This window comes from Anoplophora glabripennis, unplaced genomic scaffold (genome assembly GCF_000390285.2).
Source record: "Anoplophora glabripennis isolate ALB-LARVAE unplaced genomic scaffold, Agla_2.0 scaffold85, whole genome shotgun sequence".
In the NCBI taxonomy this organism is placed as follows: domain Eukaryota; kingdom Metazoa; phylum Arthropoda; class Insecta; order Coleoptera; family Cerambycidae; genus Anoplophora; species Anoplophora glabripennis.
Genome location: NW_019416361.1, coordinates 404055 through 423033, shown reverse-complemented (window position 1 = coordinate 423033; position 18979 = coordinate 404055). Strand labels below are relative to the sequence as shown.

Genomic DNA, 18979 nt, shown 5'->3' with positions numbered 1-18979 from the left:
CGATGCGAAGCTTCAGATTAGAGATAGACATGTAGTCACCGCCCATTTCGCCCTTCCACAAATAAGAAGTGGATCTTATTTGTGGAAGGGCGAAATGGGCGGTGACTATTAGACGCTTTCATTATAGCCATCTTTCTCTATCGCACGGATTTCTATGACTTTATCGCTCTCACGTAACGGCCGATGAACCATGGGGATTTTCTGACCCTGTATTGTTTGCTATATGCAAACGTAAACACATAAATCCCACCCTAAATATTTGTATATTGAAGAGTTCATCGCCATTGCGGTTTGAAATATTCCCAACGTATATAAATATTGCCCGTCTTATTATTCAAGTGCTATCACCGAAACCTTAAAAATTTACGTCGCACGCCGCACGCCATATATGTTCCCAAATAATTCGCCTCGACGTTCAAGGTTTCGAAGGATGATATAATTTCAACTTGTTACATGGAGGTAAGTAGGCGAAAAATGTAAGGCAGGTTAAGTTGCCTCCTCAGCTTTGATCCGACATCGGCTTTTTTTTGCTTCGCCGTGAAACTGAGATTAGTTACTGCGAGTTGCGGTGAGCTTTAGGCAACGATTCGTCTCATCAAAATAAATTACAAAAAAAACAGTAGTAAAGTACGTTCATAGATTTAAGGGAATGGTTGACCGAGTTGACCTGATCACAAGATTCAGTCGTAGTGGATTATACAGTAACTGAAATTATATGGACTGTTTTTGGAATAATCTCTTCCTGGGAACCAACTTATAAGTAAAATGTTTCTGATGAGATAATAAGTATGTGTGATTTTTGCAAAACCAATAAATCATATCAAATATTTGGTGCTCTTGACATTGCGAATCAAATGAAAAAGCTACAGTGCGGACATGCAGATCTAAAAAACATTTATCTTTAGATGTTAAAGAGATTTTATGACAGGTAACGCCCTGGCGTTCGAACATTGAAGCGAAACAGCTGATTTCCCCAGTCGTGGTGAATTTTGCAATTGGTTTCAAAATCAAAGTATAGGGAATCCCAACATTATTAACAAAGTGCTTTGGACGGATGAGTGTTGTTTTAGCCGTACTGGCATTTTAAATAGGTAGGTACCATACTACTCTGAGAAGCAAAGGTATACGTACTACAATCTGAAAGATTAATTGAACATACTAAAAATTCATTCAATAATTATTATAAAACACAATGAAAACAAATGTTAACAATATGAAAAATATTAAATTGTAATAACCTAACATTCGAAAACAATTATGTTCGTTATACATTATTTGTTTTTTTTATTAACAAATAAATAATACTAACTTGTTAATATGTAAAATGTAAAAAAAATCTCTAGGTAAAAAGATCTGTTGTTTCCTTATCGTACACTACGGATTAAAAATTCAGTAAACGCTAGGTTAGTGACCGAATAATTCGGTAGTTCAAGATTCACTCTCGATAGACCTTTGTCGGTTAGCGGTCAGGAGCGGACCGAAAAGGGTTTTAAATATATATTTTTTTCAGCCTAAATACGTATTTTAATTTTTTTTAATCTCTTATTGGTATTCTAGTTCATTTTTGCCTATCTTCCTTTAAAATTAATGACTATTTCACCCTGTATACTTACGTGCTATTATTTATTTGTATTTTTTTTTTTTAGTATCATCAACCAAAAAGTGTTCAGGTTTTGAAATTTCAATCGACAAGTTGCTGATTACGTGACCTTTTTTAGAATCAAGTAGGTGTGAAATTTAATATCGTTTTTTATTGGGCCTGTGTAAAGCTTGTAGCCCGGGCCTCACCATATAGACCAAGCAAATTAAATTTTTACTATCCGCGAGATTATTGTAAAATTGTCTAAATGAACATAATACAAGACATCTCTCATTTCGTGAGTCAAAAACTTTTATTAGCTAACTTTTTTATTTAAACAAATAAGTGAGGAAAACAGTTTTTTCACTTTGCAGGGAAAACCATCAATTTTAGCGCAAAAACAGACAGCTTATAGGGAATTATCTACAAAATGCGAGTTAAATTAAAATCGGTTAATAAACAAAAAAGTTATTCCAAAAAACAAGAAAAGTGCCCATTTCTTAATTTGTTTATAACTATCGCATTTATTGTTAAAATTTTATAAAACCTATGACAAGTTGCGGGTTTTGTCATACTTCAAAACTGTGCCAAATGCGGGCACTGTAAGTGCAATGGTTTTCGCACAATTATATTTGTTTATAACGGAGGCTCCAAAAGTTATGAACTTTAAGCCTCTGTACAGGCGTTAATTTTCAACCAAACATGATTCTGAGAGCGTCATTGTAATCTTAAAGACGTAATTAAGCGACTTATTAAAATATATCACCGTTTTTTGACATTTACATTCTCAAATTGTGTATTAAAAAAACGTGCGTTTTTCGCTTATAAACAATTCGAATAACATTGTTGCTATTTATGCTAACTCACCGAAAATAGATGCAATGGATAGCTGGCAAAAAATACAGTTTTAAAATAAAAAAAGTACCCTCTACGACCAGCAGGAGTCAAGATAAGAATTTTTTTAAACAATCGTAGCGCAATTGTTTATAAACATTTGAATTTTTCGCAGAATACAGTCTACGACGTAAACTACGAAAGTTCAAATTGATGCGCGCTGTAAATTTTGCAATACCTCGACTTCTATTCATCGTAGAAACTTATTTTTTTTTAACTGGTGTAATAGGTTAATCCGGCCTTGCGTAACATAGAAAGTGCTGAAGAAAGGGCAAAATTAACAAAAATTCTAATTACTTTTTGAATTAGTTTCAGCCACTATTATTACCGCGAGAATAATTTGAAGTATTTTGTTTTATTGATTTAATTTTATTGTCATACAACTTTTTTTTTTGTTGACTTGACGTTACTTTGCATGAGAATTTTAATAAGTGAAAAAAAAAACAAACCATTTAGTACATCGTTAGTGGATGAAATCAGTAATAAAATCAACGAAAATACATGTACAAATACTTTTTATAGCAGCACGTCGATTTGGAGGCAATTTCTATTATTTTGCGAGGAAAGAGGCTGCAAATTGGAAGACGATACACCAACAAAAAACGTGACGAAATTTTAAAGAGTTGTGGATATAAAAAAACAAAATAGAGAAGATTAGAGAAGCTGCTATTAAAACAATGTTGAACAACGCTGCTAAATTAATGCAATATATGTACTAAGACAAATGTAACGGAATATTCAAACCTTCTAAAGACATCGAATTTAAATCCGAGAGATGCTAAAAACACAAAATGTAGATTGCTACAAAAAGAACCCCCGAAAAGAGAAAACAAATTTCTGCAATTCTCTGTAAAGAAGACACAGAAACTAGAACACACCGTCTGACCTTCAAAAGAAGTTCTAGTTCGTAATCAGCGACCCGGAAAGCCTGGAAGAGCCAAATTTCCCAATATCGGCGATTACGCCAAACTAATCAATTTCAACAAATGATTTTTCGGAGAACACAACAGAATCAAATGAATCAAAATGGATTTTGAGGAAGAGCTGTACTTTCAGATACCATAACTAGTCTTGTGATGTAACATAACCTCAAATATAGGGCACTTTTAGGTTAGAATGTCTTTGAAAATTGGTGTGATACAGAAGGTTAGACTCGGATTCAACGCCGGATGATATTAATGTGGTTTCTGGTTTAGGAAAGCCATATTTTCTCGGTGTGTGCTATTGCAAAGAATCAGAATTATTATGCATTTTTATTGTGTTAACTGTGTATTGTTGTAATTATTTTTCACTCGGGAAAAGTTGAGGATTGACCACAAACTTAGACTACGGTCTTTTTATAGTACTTACCTAAATATAAATCTTGAACGAAATCTAATCGGTGTTTCGGAATTAGGACGGATTTAAAAGGTTTCAAGCTGTCTGACTCCGAAGTGAATCTTTTACAGATTGAGATTATTATCAACTACAAGCTATTGTAACTTTTTTTACTACGTTAGTGACCGTTTAATTTTTCTTCCACGTAAATTATTTTATTTCGAAAACTAGTACAATAAAAATATGCAGTTATTTCGCGATAAGTGTGTATATGTATTCCAAAAAATGACCTTGTGTTATAAAGTATAAGCAGCAGATGGCAATCAACAATAATCTGTATTTGGGCGACTGGTAAACACTTTGGAATAGAGTTTCCTCTGAAGAACAACAAGTGAATGCTTATCGAAACCTCAGAAGCCGTTCTAGGGATTCCAGAAACTTCGCTAGTGTAAGTTGGCAACACTGAGTTGGTAATATACCTGTTTGTATGAAAGTAATGTAAAGTGTTGCGTTGTAAGTCGTTCATCAAAATTAAAAAAAAAAGTCGTACAGTTCTACGGAATTGTATGCTTGGCTAGTTAATTTTGTTCGGCTCGATAGATTGCAGCAAATAATCCTAACTTTTCTTGGTTATCTCGGAATAAATACGTGGTTGGCCTCCTTAATTAGGTATATTCGGAAAATCCCACAAATCTATCTCGATCATTGGTTATAAATAAATTATTCTAATGTTATCAGTGTATTTAGTGATCGGTGAAATTGAATTGAATTCATTACGTAGTTTACGGCACATCATATCGTCGGCTGACTACTGGATTGTATCTCCATGTATTGTAAAATCGTTTCAATTTATCCTTATTAAAAAAAAATCAGTGAATATGAAAAATAATAATAATAATAATATTTGAGAAAGGAACTGTTGAATTTTTTAACTGTTTTATGCAGGTTGATAAAAAAAAATCTAAAGTGATCATTTGAATAGAAGAAACCAATACCACATATTTTTTTTTCCTATTTTTTTGTAATAGAAAACCCCGTATTTTGACCAGCTGAAGACGATGAAGTCATCCGAAATGCTCCATCATGTCAGGATTTTTCCGTAGCCTCAAAAAAATTGCTCAAAATCTGTGGAAATCTCGATTTTTTTGTTAAAATATTCAAGATTTTGAAATTAAAGTACACAGGATCAAAATAAAAACTGTTCATTCTTGCGCTGTTTTCTCTAAAATGCCTCCTTGTGTAGTTACTGCTATGTTTAATTTTGAATATTATTAAAATGCCTGTAACTCCTCAATAATGCATTTTAGAGAAAAAAGTACAATAGTAAAAAGTTTTTATTTTGACCCGGAGTCGCGTAGTTGTTGGATATAGAGTTCTGCGCTAAGGTTTGATTGTTTGCTAAAAGTTCGTAATAAAGAATCCCTTCCCAATCACACCAGACACATAAAATTGTCTTAAAGACAATTCGAGAATGAAGTTCTGGTCTTGTTCGTGGAATTACTTGTTTTGTGGCTACCATTCTTTCCGCCGATCGGTGTCAAGTCCGGTGAAAGTGCGGGCCACGCTGCAGGTCCTCCACGACCAATCCATCTCCTGAGATAATTAATGTTTAACCACTCCCTAGCACTTCTACCAAAATGGGCAGGACAACAACCATCTAGTTGAAACCAACTGTTCATTCGAGTATTGAGCGGAACATCTAACAGATCTTGAAAACCATTTTCAAGGAACTATGTAAACATGTCAGCATTTAACCGATGCGGAAGGAAGTAGGGACCATCTATAGTGTTGTCCAACACACCCAATCATGCGTTACAATGGAATTCATGCTGAAAACTATGTTCCCTTACCGCCCGTGGATTTTTGTAGGACCAAATATGGTTGTTCCTTTGGTTTAAAATTCCCCTTCGAGTAAATGTTGCCTCATCTGTCCACATTACTTTTTGCGTAAACTGATTATCATTCTCTGCTTGGTTTAACATCCAGTCACAAAACGCGCGCCTGCATCGTATGTCCTGAGGCAATAAATGTTGCATGCGCTGGATATGGTACGCATGGCGTCCATCAGCCCGAAGAGTCCTCCAAATGGGACTTGACGAAATACCCAGCTCATAGCTAGATCTTCTGACACTCGTGGATGGATTTTCATCGAAACGGTTTAAAATAGTATTCGATCTTACTTCGTCCTGAAGTAAGATCGAAAATGTCCATCAGCATAAGTTGGAATACCGAAAGACCCAGTTTGTCTGAGACGACTGGATGTCGTTGAAAATGTTTCTTTTGCTGGTAGTCTGCGATGAGGAAATCTTACTGCATATTCACGGCTAGCCGCCGTGGCATTTCCATCACAAAAACCATATACAAAGACCATATCAGCATATTTATTGTTCGAAAATATGGACGGCATTATTAAACTTATTTTTATTATTAGTTTGACTGCTTTATCTATTGGATAGTTTATGCAACAATTCGCAAAATAACATTTAAAACGTCAAATTAACATTGCTTGATAGCAGCCTACTCGAACATTTTTGTTGAGGTTCATTTTAAAGTTTATCGACAGAATCGGGAAGCACCCTTCCGAAAAATAAATTTTGCCATGAAACTATAAGAGTTAGGAAAAAAGTTAATGCATACTTTTTGTCAAGAACAAACTGTTCTATCTAAAATTATTTTTGATTTTCAGTAGGGCCGTATTAATTTTTTTTATAATTTATTTATGAGTCCCCATAACTTCGCCACTGGTTGCTTGCGGGACTTCTACTTCTATGGAAAAATGGTATCTCATAAGAAGATGTGTCATGCCAAATTTGGCTTAAATAGCCTTCTTCATTTAGAAGTTATTTAAAAAATTCGATTTTTTTTTTAAATCTTTAACGCCCTATATTTCGAAAATGAAGCGTCTCTGGAAAAAAATTTATATTTGATTTTTTTTTATTTTTTTAATGAGGAATATCTCAAACGGATTAGCGAATTAACTAAGAAATCAAAAACCTCAATTTATTGCGTAATTAAAGGAGACGTTATTAATCACGGTACAAAGAGGAAACGAAAAAATACAAAATTAAAAAATATTGACGATTTTACCAGAGATGTAATACGGCGTACAATTTATAATATGTAGGTATACCTAAAGAAAATAAAGTTCCTACTTTAAACATTATTCGAGATAAATTAAGCGATTATCCTGATTATAATTATAAATCTAGATATTTTACGATATGCTTTATTACAATGCGATTTTAAACATAAAAAACTTGACAATCGTATGGTAATTGTGGAATCATGACGTTGCGCTTCGGGAAGATTATTTACAAAAAATTAGAGAATATCGTCAACTAAATAGGAATAGGAATATAGCTATAGTCTGTTTAGAAATGAAAGAGAGTAATAAAAGCTCATTATGTATGCAAATCGTAAATAAATGTAGTACTGATGCTTATATTCAATATGTTTATATTATGTATTTTCCGTATAGATGAGGTCTACTTTTAACAAAACTTTGTGCGATCGGACTGTACTAAATTGTAGCAGGTAGCGGTCTATGCCGCTTCAATTTCTCGGTCCATTTCTCTTATAAGTAAACAATATAAAAACAGCATTTCAAAACATGAGGCTACTTTAAGCATCATAACCGGGTTAAGAGGGTTTTTAGTAATTCAAATAAAATTATTCATTATTATCAAAATATTTAAATTTAATGTAGACTTTTATTCCACACAAAAATATATGTATTTTGAAAATTCAAATTATAGTGAGTAAATGTAGTGTTGTATAAATGTACAATAAAGAAAATAAAAAAGTAGGTATTTTAAAATTCATCCTCTGAATATTCTGATGAATTATCTTCGTCTCCTAGATTGATAACGATAGGTTCCACAGTAACGTCAATTAAATTATCGAGTTCCCACATTTTCTCCTCTTCAGTTATCTGCAGTTACTCGTTCCAAGGAATTTTTTAACAAAATTTTCACGTCACTTAATTTAAACGTCGTATTATTTCGCGCTACATCTCCTTTTACCTGCGCCCAGATTAATTCGATTGGGTTCAGTTCACAGTGATAAGGTGGTAACCGTAGTACCGTTATTTGGCGATTTGTTGCCATTTCATCGATAACATATTTTTTCTGATCATTATTAAGATTGACAAGTGTTAAAAGTTCCTTTTTCACCATATTTGTTTCAAAAGAAATGTTTTTTCCGGATAACCATTGAATTATATCGGCTTTCCTCCAAGCAGTCGTAGGCGTCCGCTCGGTCTGCCGTGAATGCTAACTGGCATTATCCATGACAATTACAGACCCCGGAGGAATAAGTTCAAACATCTGTGTTCATGTCTTCGTGATAGTCACCTGTATTTTTAGATTCAAATAAAAGTAAACCGCCATCTACGAAACCACTGGCACTACCTATATGTGTCACTATTAATCTTCGCCCTTTACCTGAAGGTGCCTTGAACCCTGTTGAAAGTCCATCCAAAAATGCTTGTCCAAAACTTTTTACATTTTTATCTTGCCATACTTTTGTTACAGTATATCCCTCGTTGACCCAAGTTTCGTCTAGATAATAAATATTCCTCCCTTCGTCACGGAATTTTCTAATTGACCTTAAGTAGGATCTTCACCAACAAATAATTTCATCTTTATCGATAAGAACTGACTTCCTGTTCTGCTTTTCCCAGCAAAAATTCAACTCTCGTAAGACGGCCCATAATTTGCTTCTACTGATTTTTGGCAAATCGTTATCCTCTGAAAGTTCACTTAAAATTTTGTTTAGCGTTGGTATTTAAAATAAAATTAGTGTACTTTAGTCACTAAACACAAGTCGAATTTTACTCTACTGCACTAGCACGTCTTCGTATATTCAGCTCTAAGACTGGATTGATCTGTCACAATACACTGGCTCCTGCCCTATGATGTATCCAGTAAAATATACAAATGTACACCCATTACTTGTTAGCATTAGTGTTACCCGATAATTACCTGAAACGAAATATTAGCACGCCCATGGCCGGTTCTTATCTCGGGGTTTTATTACTTTCTTTCATTTCCAAACAGACTATAGGAATATAGAATATCTAGACGAGACAGGCCAAAATTTTTCTGGACGCCTATGGATTCCTTAGAGTTTATGAGGTTTTATGCGGTTCCAAGTGATATCGTAACGACTTTACCTGTTTCCTATGGGAATACCCTGCGTTTTTATTAGAAAAATGGTGAATCATAAAGAAAGAATTCATGAAGTTTCCGAATAAAAACCCATCAGATACGCTTGTCCCATTCTGGTATTCACCGTCACAAAGTAACACCAATAAATATTCGCAAAGTAACCCCGTTTTGCCGGTACTTTATTTAAAGATTCATTTCTAAGACTTTTATTTTCACTTCGATTCGACCGACACTCGCTCGCTTGACCCTGACTCCCATTTTTGCGATGAAGTTTCGGTAATTTCCACACCTCGGATTTACCGATTCACTGCTGCGTGCAACGTTGAGGCGACGCCACCCATGTGCGGAGTTCGGTAACGCATAATAATATATTTCAGGGAATCGCTAATAGCGCGAATTACACGTTTGCTGCACGCTCTATCTGTTTCTCGCTTAATGAAGGATTTACATACGCATTAATTGTACATTTATCGGCACGTGACTGATGCGAAATTAAAATCGTGTACCTGATTAACATATTCTCCTCCGATTTTATAAGAATTGACCACAAGGTTTGGTGGAGATGCTAATTTCAAGGTCATCAAAATTCATATTTTACGAGGATAAAGTTAGCAACTATGGTTAATTGAGTTCTTAAATTAGCAGCGGCAAAATACAAGCAACTCACTTGATCATGTTCAGAAAACAATTTTTCGAATTTTTTTGCGCTCACTGACATGATTTTCGCCATTTCGGTGATTTTTCGATGCCAGACCCCGAATTTGTAGGCACACCTTTTTCAAAACACCCTGTACAAGTTACGCTCAAGAATTTTTACAGAATTATACCGGGTGTCCCATTAATATTGCGATAAAATTCGGGGGGAGTTTGCTTGACCAAAAATAAGAAAGTTCCTATAAGTTCTCCAGATATTAGTAAAAACCTTGTATTTTCTCTAAATTTCAACACCCTGTATCTCCGAAACGAAGCATTTTCGGACATAGATTTATAGGAACTTTCTTTCTTATTTTTGGTCAAGGAAACTCCCCCTGAATTTTTTCGCAATATTAATGGGACACCTTGTATATTAGCTTTGATCCTGGTGCATTAGAAACTGTTTCCAATAGTCACAAGATACATTATATCGAAATGCGCATGCTTCTGATTTTTGGAAACTGTTTTGGATTGCTTCTAGCAACAAAGCTATTACAATTCAAGCATGTTTCGTTAAAAAATACAGGGTGGTCCGAATTTTATGCAGGAAACTTCGAGGGCATATAGATCTCTTTAAAATAATAGGTGTTTGCCTTATAAACATAGGTCTGGAACGGCCTCGTTTTAGAGATACAGGGTGTTGAAGTTGTTAAAAAAATTTGATTTTTTGTTTATATCTCCGGAATCTATTAACCGATCTTAATAAAATTTGGTATAGATAATGTATGACAGTAAGCCTTACATTTCCTAAAATATGAGCTCTAAAGGTTCAACCAGTGGTGTACAACTGGACAGGGGCCGCCCTCTTTTTATAAAAAAAACTACGCCACTGTATTTTTTGCAAGTTATTGTAACGGATTTATATTCTAATGCACTAAATACGTAAAAAAGGTAACTTGAAATTTTTCCCTAAGATTCACCGTTCTCAAGTTATTCATACAAATACAAACCCCTTGTGGCAGACACTTCAAACCATAATATTACAAGAATATTTATGTTTATACTTAAAAGGAAGTGCAATTTGTAAGCAGATCAACAAAATTATTTCCACATCACCTGTGAGGTAGTGTTCCTAGTGTATTTTAGTTTCTCCTGGAGGCTTAATCCACTATCTTTACAAATAAGGACAATTTAAATGAAAATAATAATAAAAATACATTTACCAAGCAACGACAATTAAACAAGAAATGAAATTAACGTTACGTATTTGCAGCAATTGTTCAAAATGCGAACCATCCACATCGATACATTTCTGACAATTTCTATTAATGATTAATGGAATTACCTAACTAATATCATGTGGTGGTTTTCTTTTAATTCATTACACCCCTCTTCTATTCGCTGCAGTAGTTGTGGTGGAGTAGAGTAAACTTTACTTTTCAGATAGGTAACCCCAAACGTAGAAGTCCAGGGGGTTTAGATCTGGCGATTTGGCTGGCCAAGAGACTGGATTCTCTGCACCATTATGGTTGACATTGGCATTTGGTCTTCAACCTATCCATCGCCCCATATAATTTTTAAGCCATTATTGTATTATTCTCCTAAAATGCGCAGGAGCACCATCCATTTGTATCCAGCTATTTTGTGGTATATTTAATGGAACATCCTCTAATAATTCAAATAGATGGTTTTCTAGAAAGTTTAGAAATGCTGGGAATTTAGATGGGGTGACAAGAAATAAAGTCCGAATTATTCCGAGCCAGAAAATTCGTTGAAAAGATCTTATCCGAATTTCATGAGGATTTTCTTGTGACCAAATATTGTGAAAATTCACTACCCCTCGCCTTGTGAACGTAGCCTCATCGGTCCAAAGTATTTCTAGTAAGAATTCTGGATTATGTTGTGACTTTAAAACAACCACTAACAAAAATTCAGGTGTGTCTACATCTCCCGGAAGTAAATTTTGCACAGGTTGTAAATAGTACGGATTTCTACCATCCTTATGTAGAACTTTTCAAATTTTCGATTTACTCACCCCAATGTTCTTAAAATTTCATTTCTGTGTCTTTCATTGAGCCGTCGTGATTTTCCAAATATCGTTTTAATCCAAAAGATGAAAGCGACGAGTGTAAAGAATTTTGTTGATGTGCTTACAAATTGCACTTACTTTTAAGCATAAACATAAATATTCTTGTAATATTATGGTTAGAAGTATCCGCCACAAGGAGATTGTATTCGTATGAATAACTTGAGAACGGTGAACTTTAGGGAAAAAATTCACGTTACCTTTTTTACGTATTTTGTACATTAGAATATAAATCCGTTACAATAGATTGTAAAAAATACAGTGGCGTAGGTTTTTTTTATAAAAAAAGGGTGACCCTGTCCAGTTGTACACCACTGGTAGATCCTTTAGAGCTCATATTTTAGAGAATGCAAGGCCTACTGTCATCCATTATCTGTAAAAAATTTTGTTCAGATCGGTTAATAGATTCCGGAGATATAAACAAAAAATTAATTTTTTTTAACAACTTCAACACCCTGTATCTCTAAAACGAGGCCGTTCCAGACCTATGTTTATAAGTGAAACACCTATTATTTTAAAGAGATCTATCAGCCCTGGAAGTTTCCTGCATAAAATTCGGACCACCCTGTATAAATATACATCTTCCAATAGAAAAACGTCAAAATCTGTTTAAAAAAATTGGGTTCTTGTGGTTAAATCAAGTGCTAAACTCACTATCAGTTTCATTTTGAAAGATCATAGATTTGAAAATAGTAAAAACTGTATAATATCCATTATTTTTCATTGTGACAATAAAGGGAAGTTCTATACGTATCTATACTTATTTCATTAGTCCATAATTTTTATCATTATTTAACACTATGTACATATATATGTCTTATAAGTTCACCCATAAAACTTCGGCTATTTGTAGCCAAATCTTTGATTTAATTTTGGGCTTAATCTAATTATAAACTGCTCCTCATTATGTTACTTTGAACACTAGTTTTCGTAAAATGTTCTTTCTTAAAATTACTATGTTCAAATTGTTACATGGTATAAAAAAGTCATTTTTCATACCGAAACTAGTAGAAAATGTAGTACATATTTGGAATAATTAGTTAGTTTTTCTAGAGCAAATCTTCAAAAAATATAATTTCAGTACCATGTGGTTATGTTTCCTATTTATTGTTTATACAAAAAGTATACATAAATAAATTGTAATTTATTGCATTATGTTTGTCTGATAATGGATTCATTGCATTTAGCATTTATAAAATCAATAAAGGTTAAGCGTATGTGGATAAGATTTTCTTTTGTTGTAATTCAAATTGTGCCTATATTTCAAGTCTTCGAAATCTGCTTTATTTTGCAACTCTGACAAGATGGTGACGATGCCGTGAAATATAATACTACCCACCAGTATCGTGTTGCCATGTTGTTGATCTACAAATATGATAATTGGCTCATTGTTGTAAATTACGTATACATTGTTTAAAATGCGGTAGCGTCTCTAGCAAATTGTTGTATAGAACATCTACAATGATGTGTGTTTCATTCTTTAACGAACAAACAACAGCTCGTGTATGGTTAAGTTATTGATTTTCGTAGTTGTTATTATTCTATTAATATATTTCGGCTGTCTTTGACAAAACATTTATTTATTACTATGTTTGTACATTGCGCTTTGAGACCATATTATTATGAAGAGGTCAAGTCTTGTTTGTTTGTTGGGGTTAACCTAGAAATTGGTTTCTTTTTGGTATTGGGATTCTTCCGAGATTCATGAAAAACCGAAAAGTTCAGTTGCCAGAGATTTAAGTACAAGCCATTTTCGAATAAATTAACTTTTTTTAACTATACAAGCAAAAACATTGACCTGTTTGTACGTGTACCTACTTTTTAATATCTCCCTTCTTCTACAACAATCTTAATATATTTTACATTGTAATCTAATACAATATTATATAATTGTGAAAAAATTGAAACTTGTCAGTATTACTAATGTAATAATGTTGTTTTTGGAAACAATGTGTTTGTTAGAATAAGTTCATAGAAACAACCACTTCACTGGTCCAGTAGGTTTAAATGGTTAACAGCATTAATAAATGTTTTATTAGATATTTATTTTTAATACAGAACTGTCAGTAGGCAAAAATATATTACGTTGCCAGAAAATAAGTGTTTTTTTTGTTTTAGGTGCATCTGGGTGTGTAGCCACTTTAATCCACGACGGTTTCATGAATCCAGCAGAAGGTAGGTATTTTTGGTTTGAGTTCATTCAATTTAGTTATTGTCTTAACATTTAGTAACAATAAAATTGGTTGCCAAATTTTTAAAACTAAAAATAAGAGCTAGTGTTATTTGGTTATTAGATCTCGACATTTTTGTGGGGGTTTTTCGTCGTTTTTCAAGGAGATCGCTAAAAAATGGTTGAGATTTTTTGGGCTTTAGAGTACAGGGCATTTTTCCTTGGCAGTGTTTTTGCAATATTATAAATTTTAAATTTTTCCTAAGTTTGTTTTCTTCAGTTTTTTTTTAAGATCTGTTTAGTTTAGTGTCAAGCTTAGTGCTTTAGATAATAATAATAACAAACCTTTATTCCAGTAATAGTCCAGTCGAATTAGATTATAATCCCTGAAAACTTTTTTCTTTTAAAGTTTTACATTGATAGTTCATGTAATAAATGCGCTGTAAAAATTAACGTTAATTAAATTTTAACCCTTTCTTTAATTGTGTCTAAAATCCCGGTCCGATACGTCCAATAGTTAATTAACAATTAACGTTATAAAAAAGCCATCTCGGGAACAAAGAGGCGCAGGTGACTTCTTTCAAAAAAATATTGTAAAAATAAGCTCTATTTGATGCAAAAAGAGTGAATTCCCGAGCGGCTTTTGCTTGACCCCGGGACAGTGTATTTATAACGATGTTTTGAACTTCCTATTTTGTTAAAGAGCAACTTAAGGGCCCCATATTCTTTAAATAGTGTTTTCCGCAAAAACAAATAATTTCAAACATTTAATAACTGAATAATCTAAAGCTTATCAAATAATAGGAATGTTATGTCATGCCACCTGAGTATTTTCAAAGACGCCGCAGTAAAACGAATAAACAGGTGCAAAAAACGATCAAACCATCAAGGTTTTAGGTACTGAAATCTACGAAAATACTAACTTTTTTATATATAACTCCACATGTAAATATTCTTATAACATGTACTTGCTTAGTCCTACATATAAAATTGTTTACTTTTATTTATAAATACGTGAAAATAATTGTTAAAGTGTGGGGTTAGGATATACAAACGTTTTTTTTTTTACTTATTATTTTATTTGAGTAAATTTAAATGGTAACAATGAATAAACAAAACATCAAGGATTTTATTTTTGTGCTTACTTTTGTTCTACACGTTGTACTTTTAAAGATTTCAGTACCTAAAAACGCCAGAAATTTCACTATTTCTCGGCCAGGAATATGGCCACCTTTATCACCTTTTTGAAATTTCTAAAATTAACGTTTGGTAATTAAACAATTAGTTGAAAGTTAACAAACCATCTTATTATATGGGGAGGGGGATAAGGATGTACTTATCTCAAATATTTTAGGCCCTAAAGAGTTGAATCATTGGATGTTGCCACATTTTTCAAAATTTCCCTAGATCTGGGGATCTTCATAATATTTATTGTTATTATGAGATGCAATACAGGTACTCAAAAATCAGACATAATGGGATCTTTTTATATGTAGATATTAAGATAACCATTAAAAATGTTGTAACAAAATCAGTTTTGTTTGTATTACTGCAATCCTGTCGATCAGTGTAATGTAAAGACTTGTACTGAGTTTTTCTTCTAAGCATTTTTGGATCCAAGACAAGAAATCAAAGTTTTAACGTATTATTTTGCATTTATTCGGAATAAATTTTAGGGTACTATACTGCACTGTATATCAATACCATTAATTTGTGAAGAGAAAAGAATACAAATAGATGGCACTAGTAGTGACAGATATATCGCTATTAATAATTGTTATAGTAAGTGGCTCAAATAAAAATTCCTAATAAAGTTTTATTGACATTGACTAATTGAAATACAACATGATGTGTACTTGTTTTTTTTTAAGTAATTATTAAATACAAAAGCACAAATTAAATTACTTCATAAAATTGAAAAATATAATCGATATAACATGAGCCCATCCATTTCAAAGCTTCAATACTTTTAGAAACTTTTATCTTAAGAAATGAAAGTAACAACTTCTTTAGCAGTTTGAAAAGTATTAAATGTTAAATGATGTGGAAAATAACAATCTGTTATCATCAGCTTTGTAGTATATTTTTTTGCTAGTAGGAAATTTCGTAGGCAGAACTATAGTTACAAAACTCAACATAGTAAATGACAAAAATAAACATATTTTTATTATTTCAACTGAATAATGAAAAAAAGGTTTTTATCATTGACTCATTCATAAATAAAAAGTAATGGCAATAAAAATTCACAATAAAGTAAATGTTTATTAAATTTATTAATTGCCACTATAAGATTTGTGTAATACTGAACTTCCTGTAATTGCAAACATATTACTTGAAGCTATATTCAACTATTTAAACCGTAACTAATGTAGGACTGTAATAAACTGTTTTTAAAAATTGATAAATGCAACATTGTAATAGCTGTTTTACATTGACAATTTATTCATGAATAAATTGACGAAGTTCTTCATGAATTAATTCACGAATTTATTGGTAAACAGTGTGGTTTTACACTGCTACAGACTTTGTCAAGTTTTTTGACGTATGAATCAGTTCTACCAATGAATCAAAGAAGCAAATAAATTTCAAAAATGTCACCTTTCCACTCATAATTCTAAATTCTAGTGATACAACAGCGGTACCGTTCTGACACATATTATATAAATATTAGTTTTTGTAAGTAACAAATCAGTAACAACAATGCAAAACTAGTACGACGCCACACAATTATTTATATACACAATTATTTATATATTCTAATAACATAACCCCATTACTGATCTGAGGCTGGAAATCTGTTGGGTTGGTACTTCCGAATTTCACGAAGAAATTGACGAAAATTAGAACATGCTGTCAAGAACTTGATGAATAAATTGATGAAGTTATTTGACAGCAGATTTGGTGCATTAGACTTGTCCAATTTCTTGATGAAGCGACTTCATGAATTAATTGATCAATAAATTGTCAATGTAAAGCTATAAGCTATTCTTTGAAAGTTGATATAATTGTTTTTGACTGTACTTTAGTTAATTTCTTAATGCTTGGAAGTAACAGTTCAGAAAATCTAGGGGTAGTATTTAACTCGAAACTATCTTTCTCGTTGCATGTTCATAATATAACCAACGAGCATTTTAAGACATTAGGCTACATTGCTCGTTATTATCAAGATATCAGTAGTATTGATAAGTTAAAAATATTATATGATTCCTTCATTAAATCCGAGCTTGAATATGATTAAAAATTATATGTTTTATGAAAGTTACATCTCTATATGGATATAATTTAACTTTTGCCAACGAAACACATTATTTAAGCCAATTTTGTGCATACTTTTTACTATTATTTTTATAGTTTTCTGTACCTAAAATTTTTAACATGAATGTTAAGCCACAGAGCGCCATTTTTTTACAGATGCGAAAGATTGATGTTCAATGGTATAATAATTAACCTCGATAGAAAGGATTGAATATGGTAGACATGTCGATTGCAGTGTCAGAAATTAATTTTACCCTTAGCGTTTAAACATTAAAGTAGGATATTCTCAATATGTTTCTTGATATATAACTTTGGTAATGACATATGTATATCGAGAAATTTGACATAAAAATTTTACATGGTTTACCAGACATAAATGTTATGTTTTAGTTTCTAAGGCATCGTTTGATTTAAAATGTCTTCAATACCTATTCCAGTCCTTTATCTAACAGCCAAAACCACTTTTACTGCCTCAAAAACTAAGGTGACGATGAAAACTAATCTTGAAAATAGGTTTACGTTTTCAAATTTACACATTTAATTTTCTTTCCAGTCGTGAAACAACGAATGCAAATGATAAACTCACCCTACAAATCGGTGCTTCAGTGCATATCATACATATACCGAAGCGAGGGACTCGGGGCCTTCTACCGGTCGTACACTACCCAGCTGACGATGAACGTGCCCTTTCAGAGCATCCACTTCATGGTCTACGAGTTCTCCCAGAAGATGATCAACGAGAAGGGGGTCTACAACCCTCCCGCCCACATGTTCAGCGGGGCGCTAGCGGGCGGCATAGCCGCCGCCATCACGACGCCCCTCGACGTCTGCAAGACCTTACTGAATACTCAACAAGCAGGGAATACGACGGGACTGGTCGAGGCGATGAAGACGATATATAGGTTGAGGGGCACTGCGGGCTATTTTAGAGGTTTGTAGCATTTATTAATTTTTTTTATTAGTTTTCGATCTTTACAATTTATAATTAATGGTGTTGTGGGAGACAACTACTGTGAACTTGAACTACGTCTGCAACATCTAGTAAACTGGGATCTTTCATCAGTAGAACCGCCAGACATATACTGGTATCGAACTTATTGCAGGTTATATTTCACTCGTAAAATTGTTCGATGGTTTGTCCATTACATTCGAGACACAATTCTAATCGTGTATGAAAGGATTTTTTTTTCTATTAGTATAACATTAGCTAACATAGATTTTGCACTTACATCCTATTTCCTGTAGAGCACTGTAATGTAATTATTGTTAAAATATTCTTGAGGGGTAAACGTTGCCACCGTTACATTTTTGCATCATAATCTTATCTAACGCTTTAATTACTAACTTACTACAAAGCAAATAGAAGTGTCAGTGATATGCTTTATAAGTGACTATAATCTTTCTTAATCTATCGTCTGACTACTTTTGAATACTATTTTACCGGCGTAATGATAGGAATTAAGATAAAAAAAATTTTATGAGCTGCGATTGTCCTGAAATTTTATAAGCATTCACATGATGTCACCCTATATACAATAAAAATCTGTTGAACTTCCTAAAAGACAATACAGTCGGTTGTAATTTGCCAATTTTTGGGGATTTTTAGTGATTTTTGATGTTATGTAGTACCAATTTTAATGACGTTCTAGAATTTTTGTTTCAAATGTGGAAAAAAAAATGTGGATTACTGTCATCTCACTTGATTTTTATTGTGTAAATTGTGACAGATTTTTTATCAGTTTCTTGAACCATGTATTGGGTCGAAAATGGTTAAATATTATGCTCAATTAAGGAATACTAAAGCATCATTTAGATGTATATGAAAACGTAATATAGCAATTTATTTAATGTTCATCATGATTGTGCATATACTGATA

General features: G+C 32.8%; 1 protein-coding gene across 1 annotated transcript in view; it reads left to right on the top strand.

Annotated features, from left to right (window-relative positions):
* LOC108917150 (mitoferrin-1) overlaps nucleotides 1-18979 on the top strand; it is a 40146-nt gene that overhangs the window by 12057 nt on the left and 9110 nt on the right. Inside the window, exons 3-4 of the mRNA XM_018723622.2 lie at nucleotides 13796-13852; nucleotides 17656-18033. Coding sequence (XP_018579138.1) covers nucleotides 13796-13852; nucleotides 17656-18033 — 435 coding nt within the window. The remainder of the gene's footprint in view (nucleotides 1-13795; nucleotides 13853-17655; nucleotides 18034-18979) is intronic.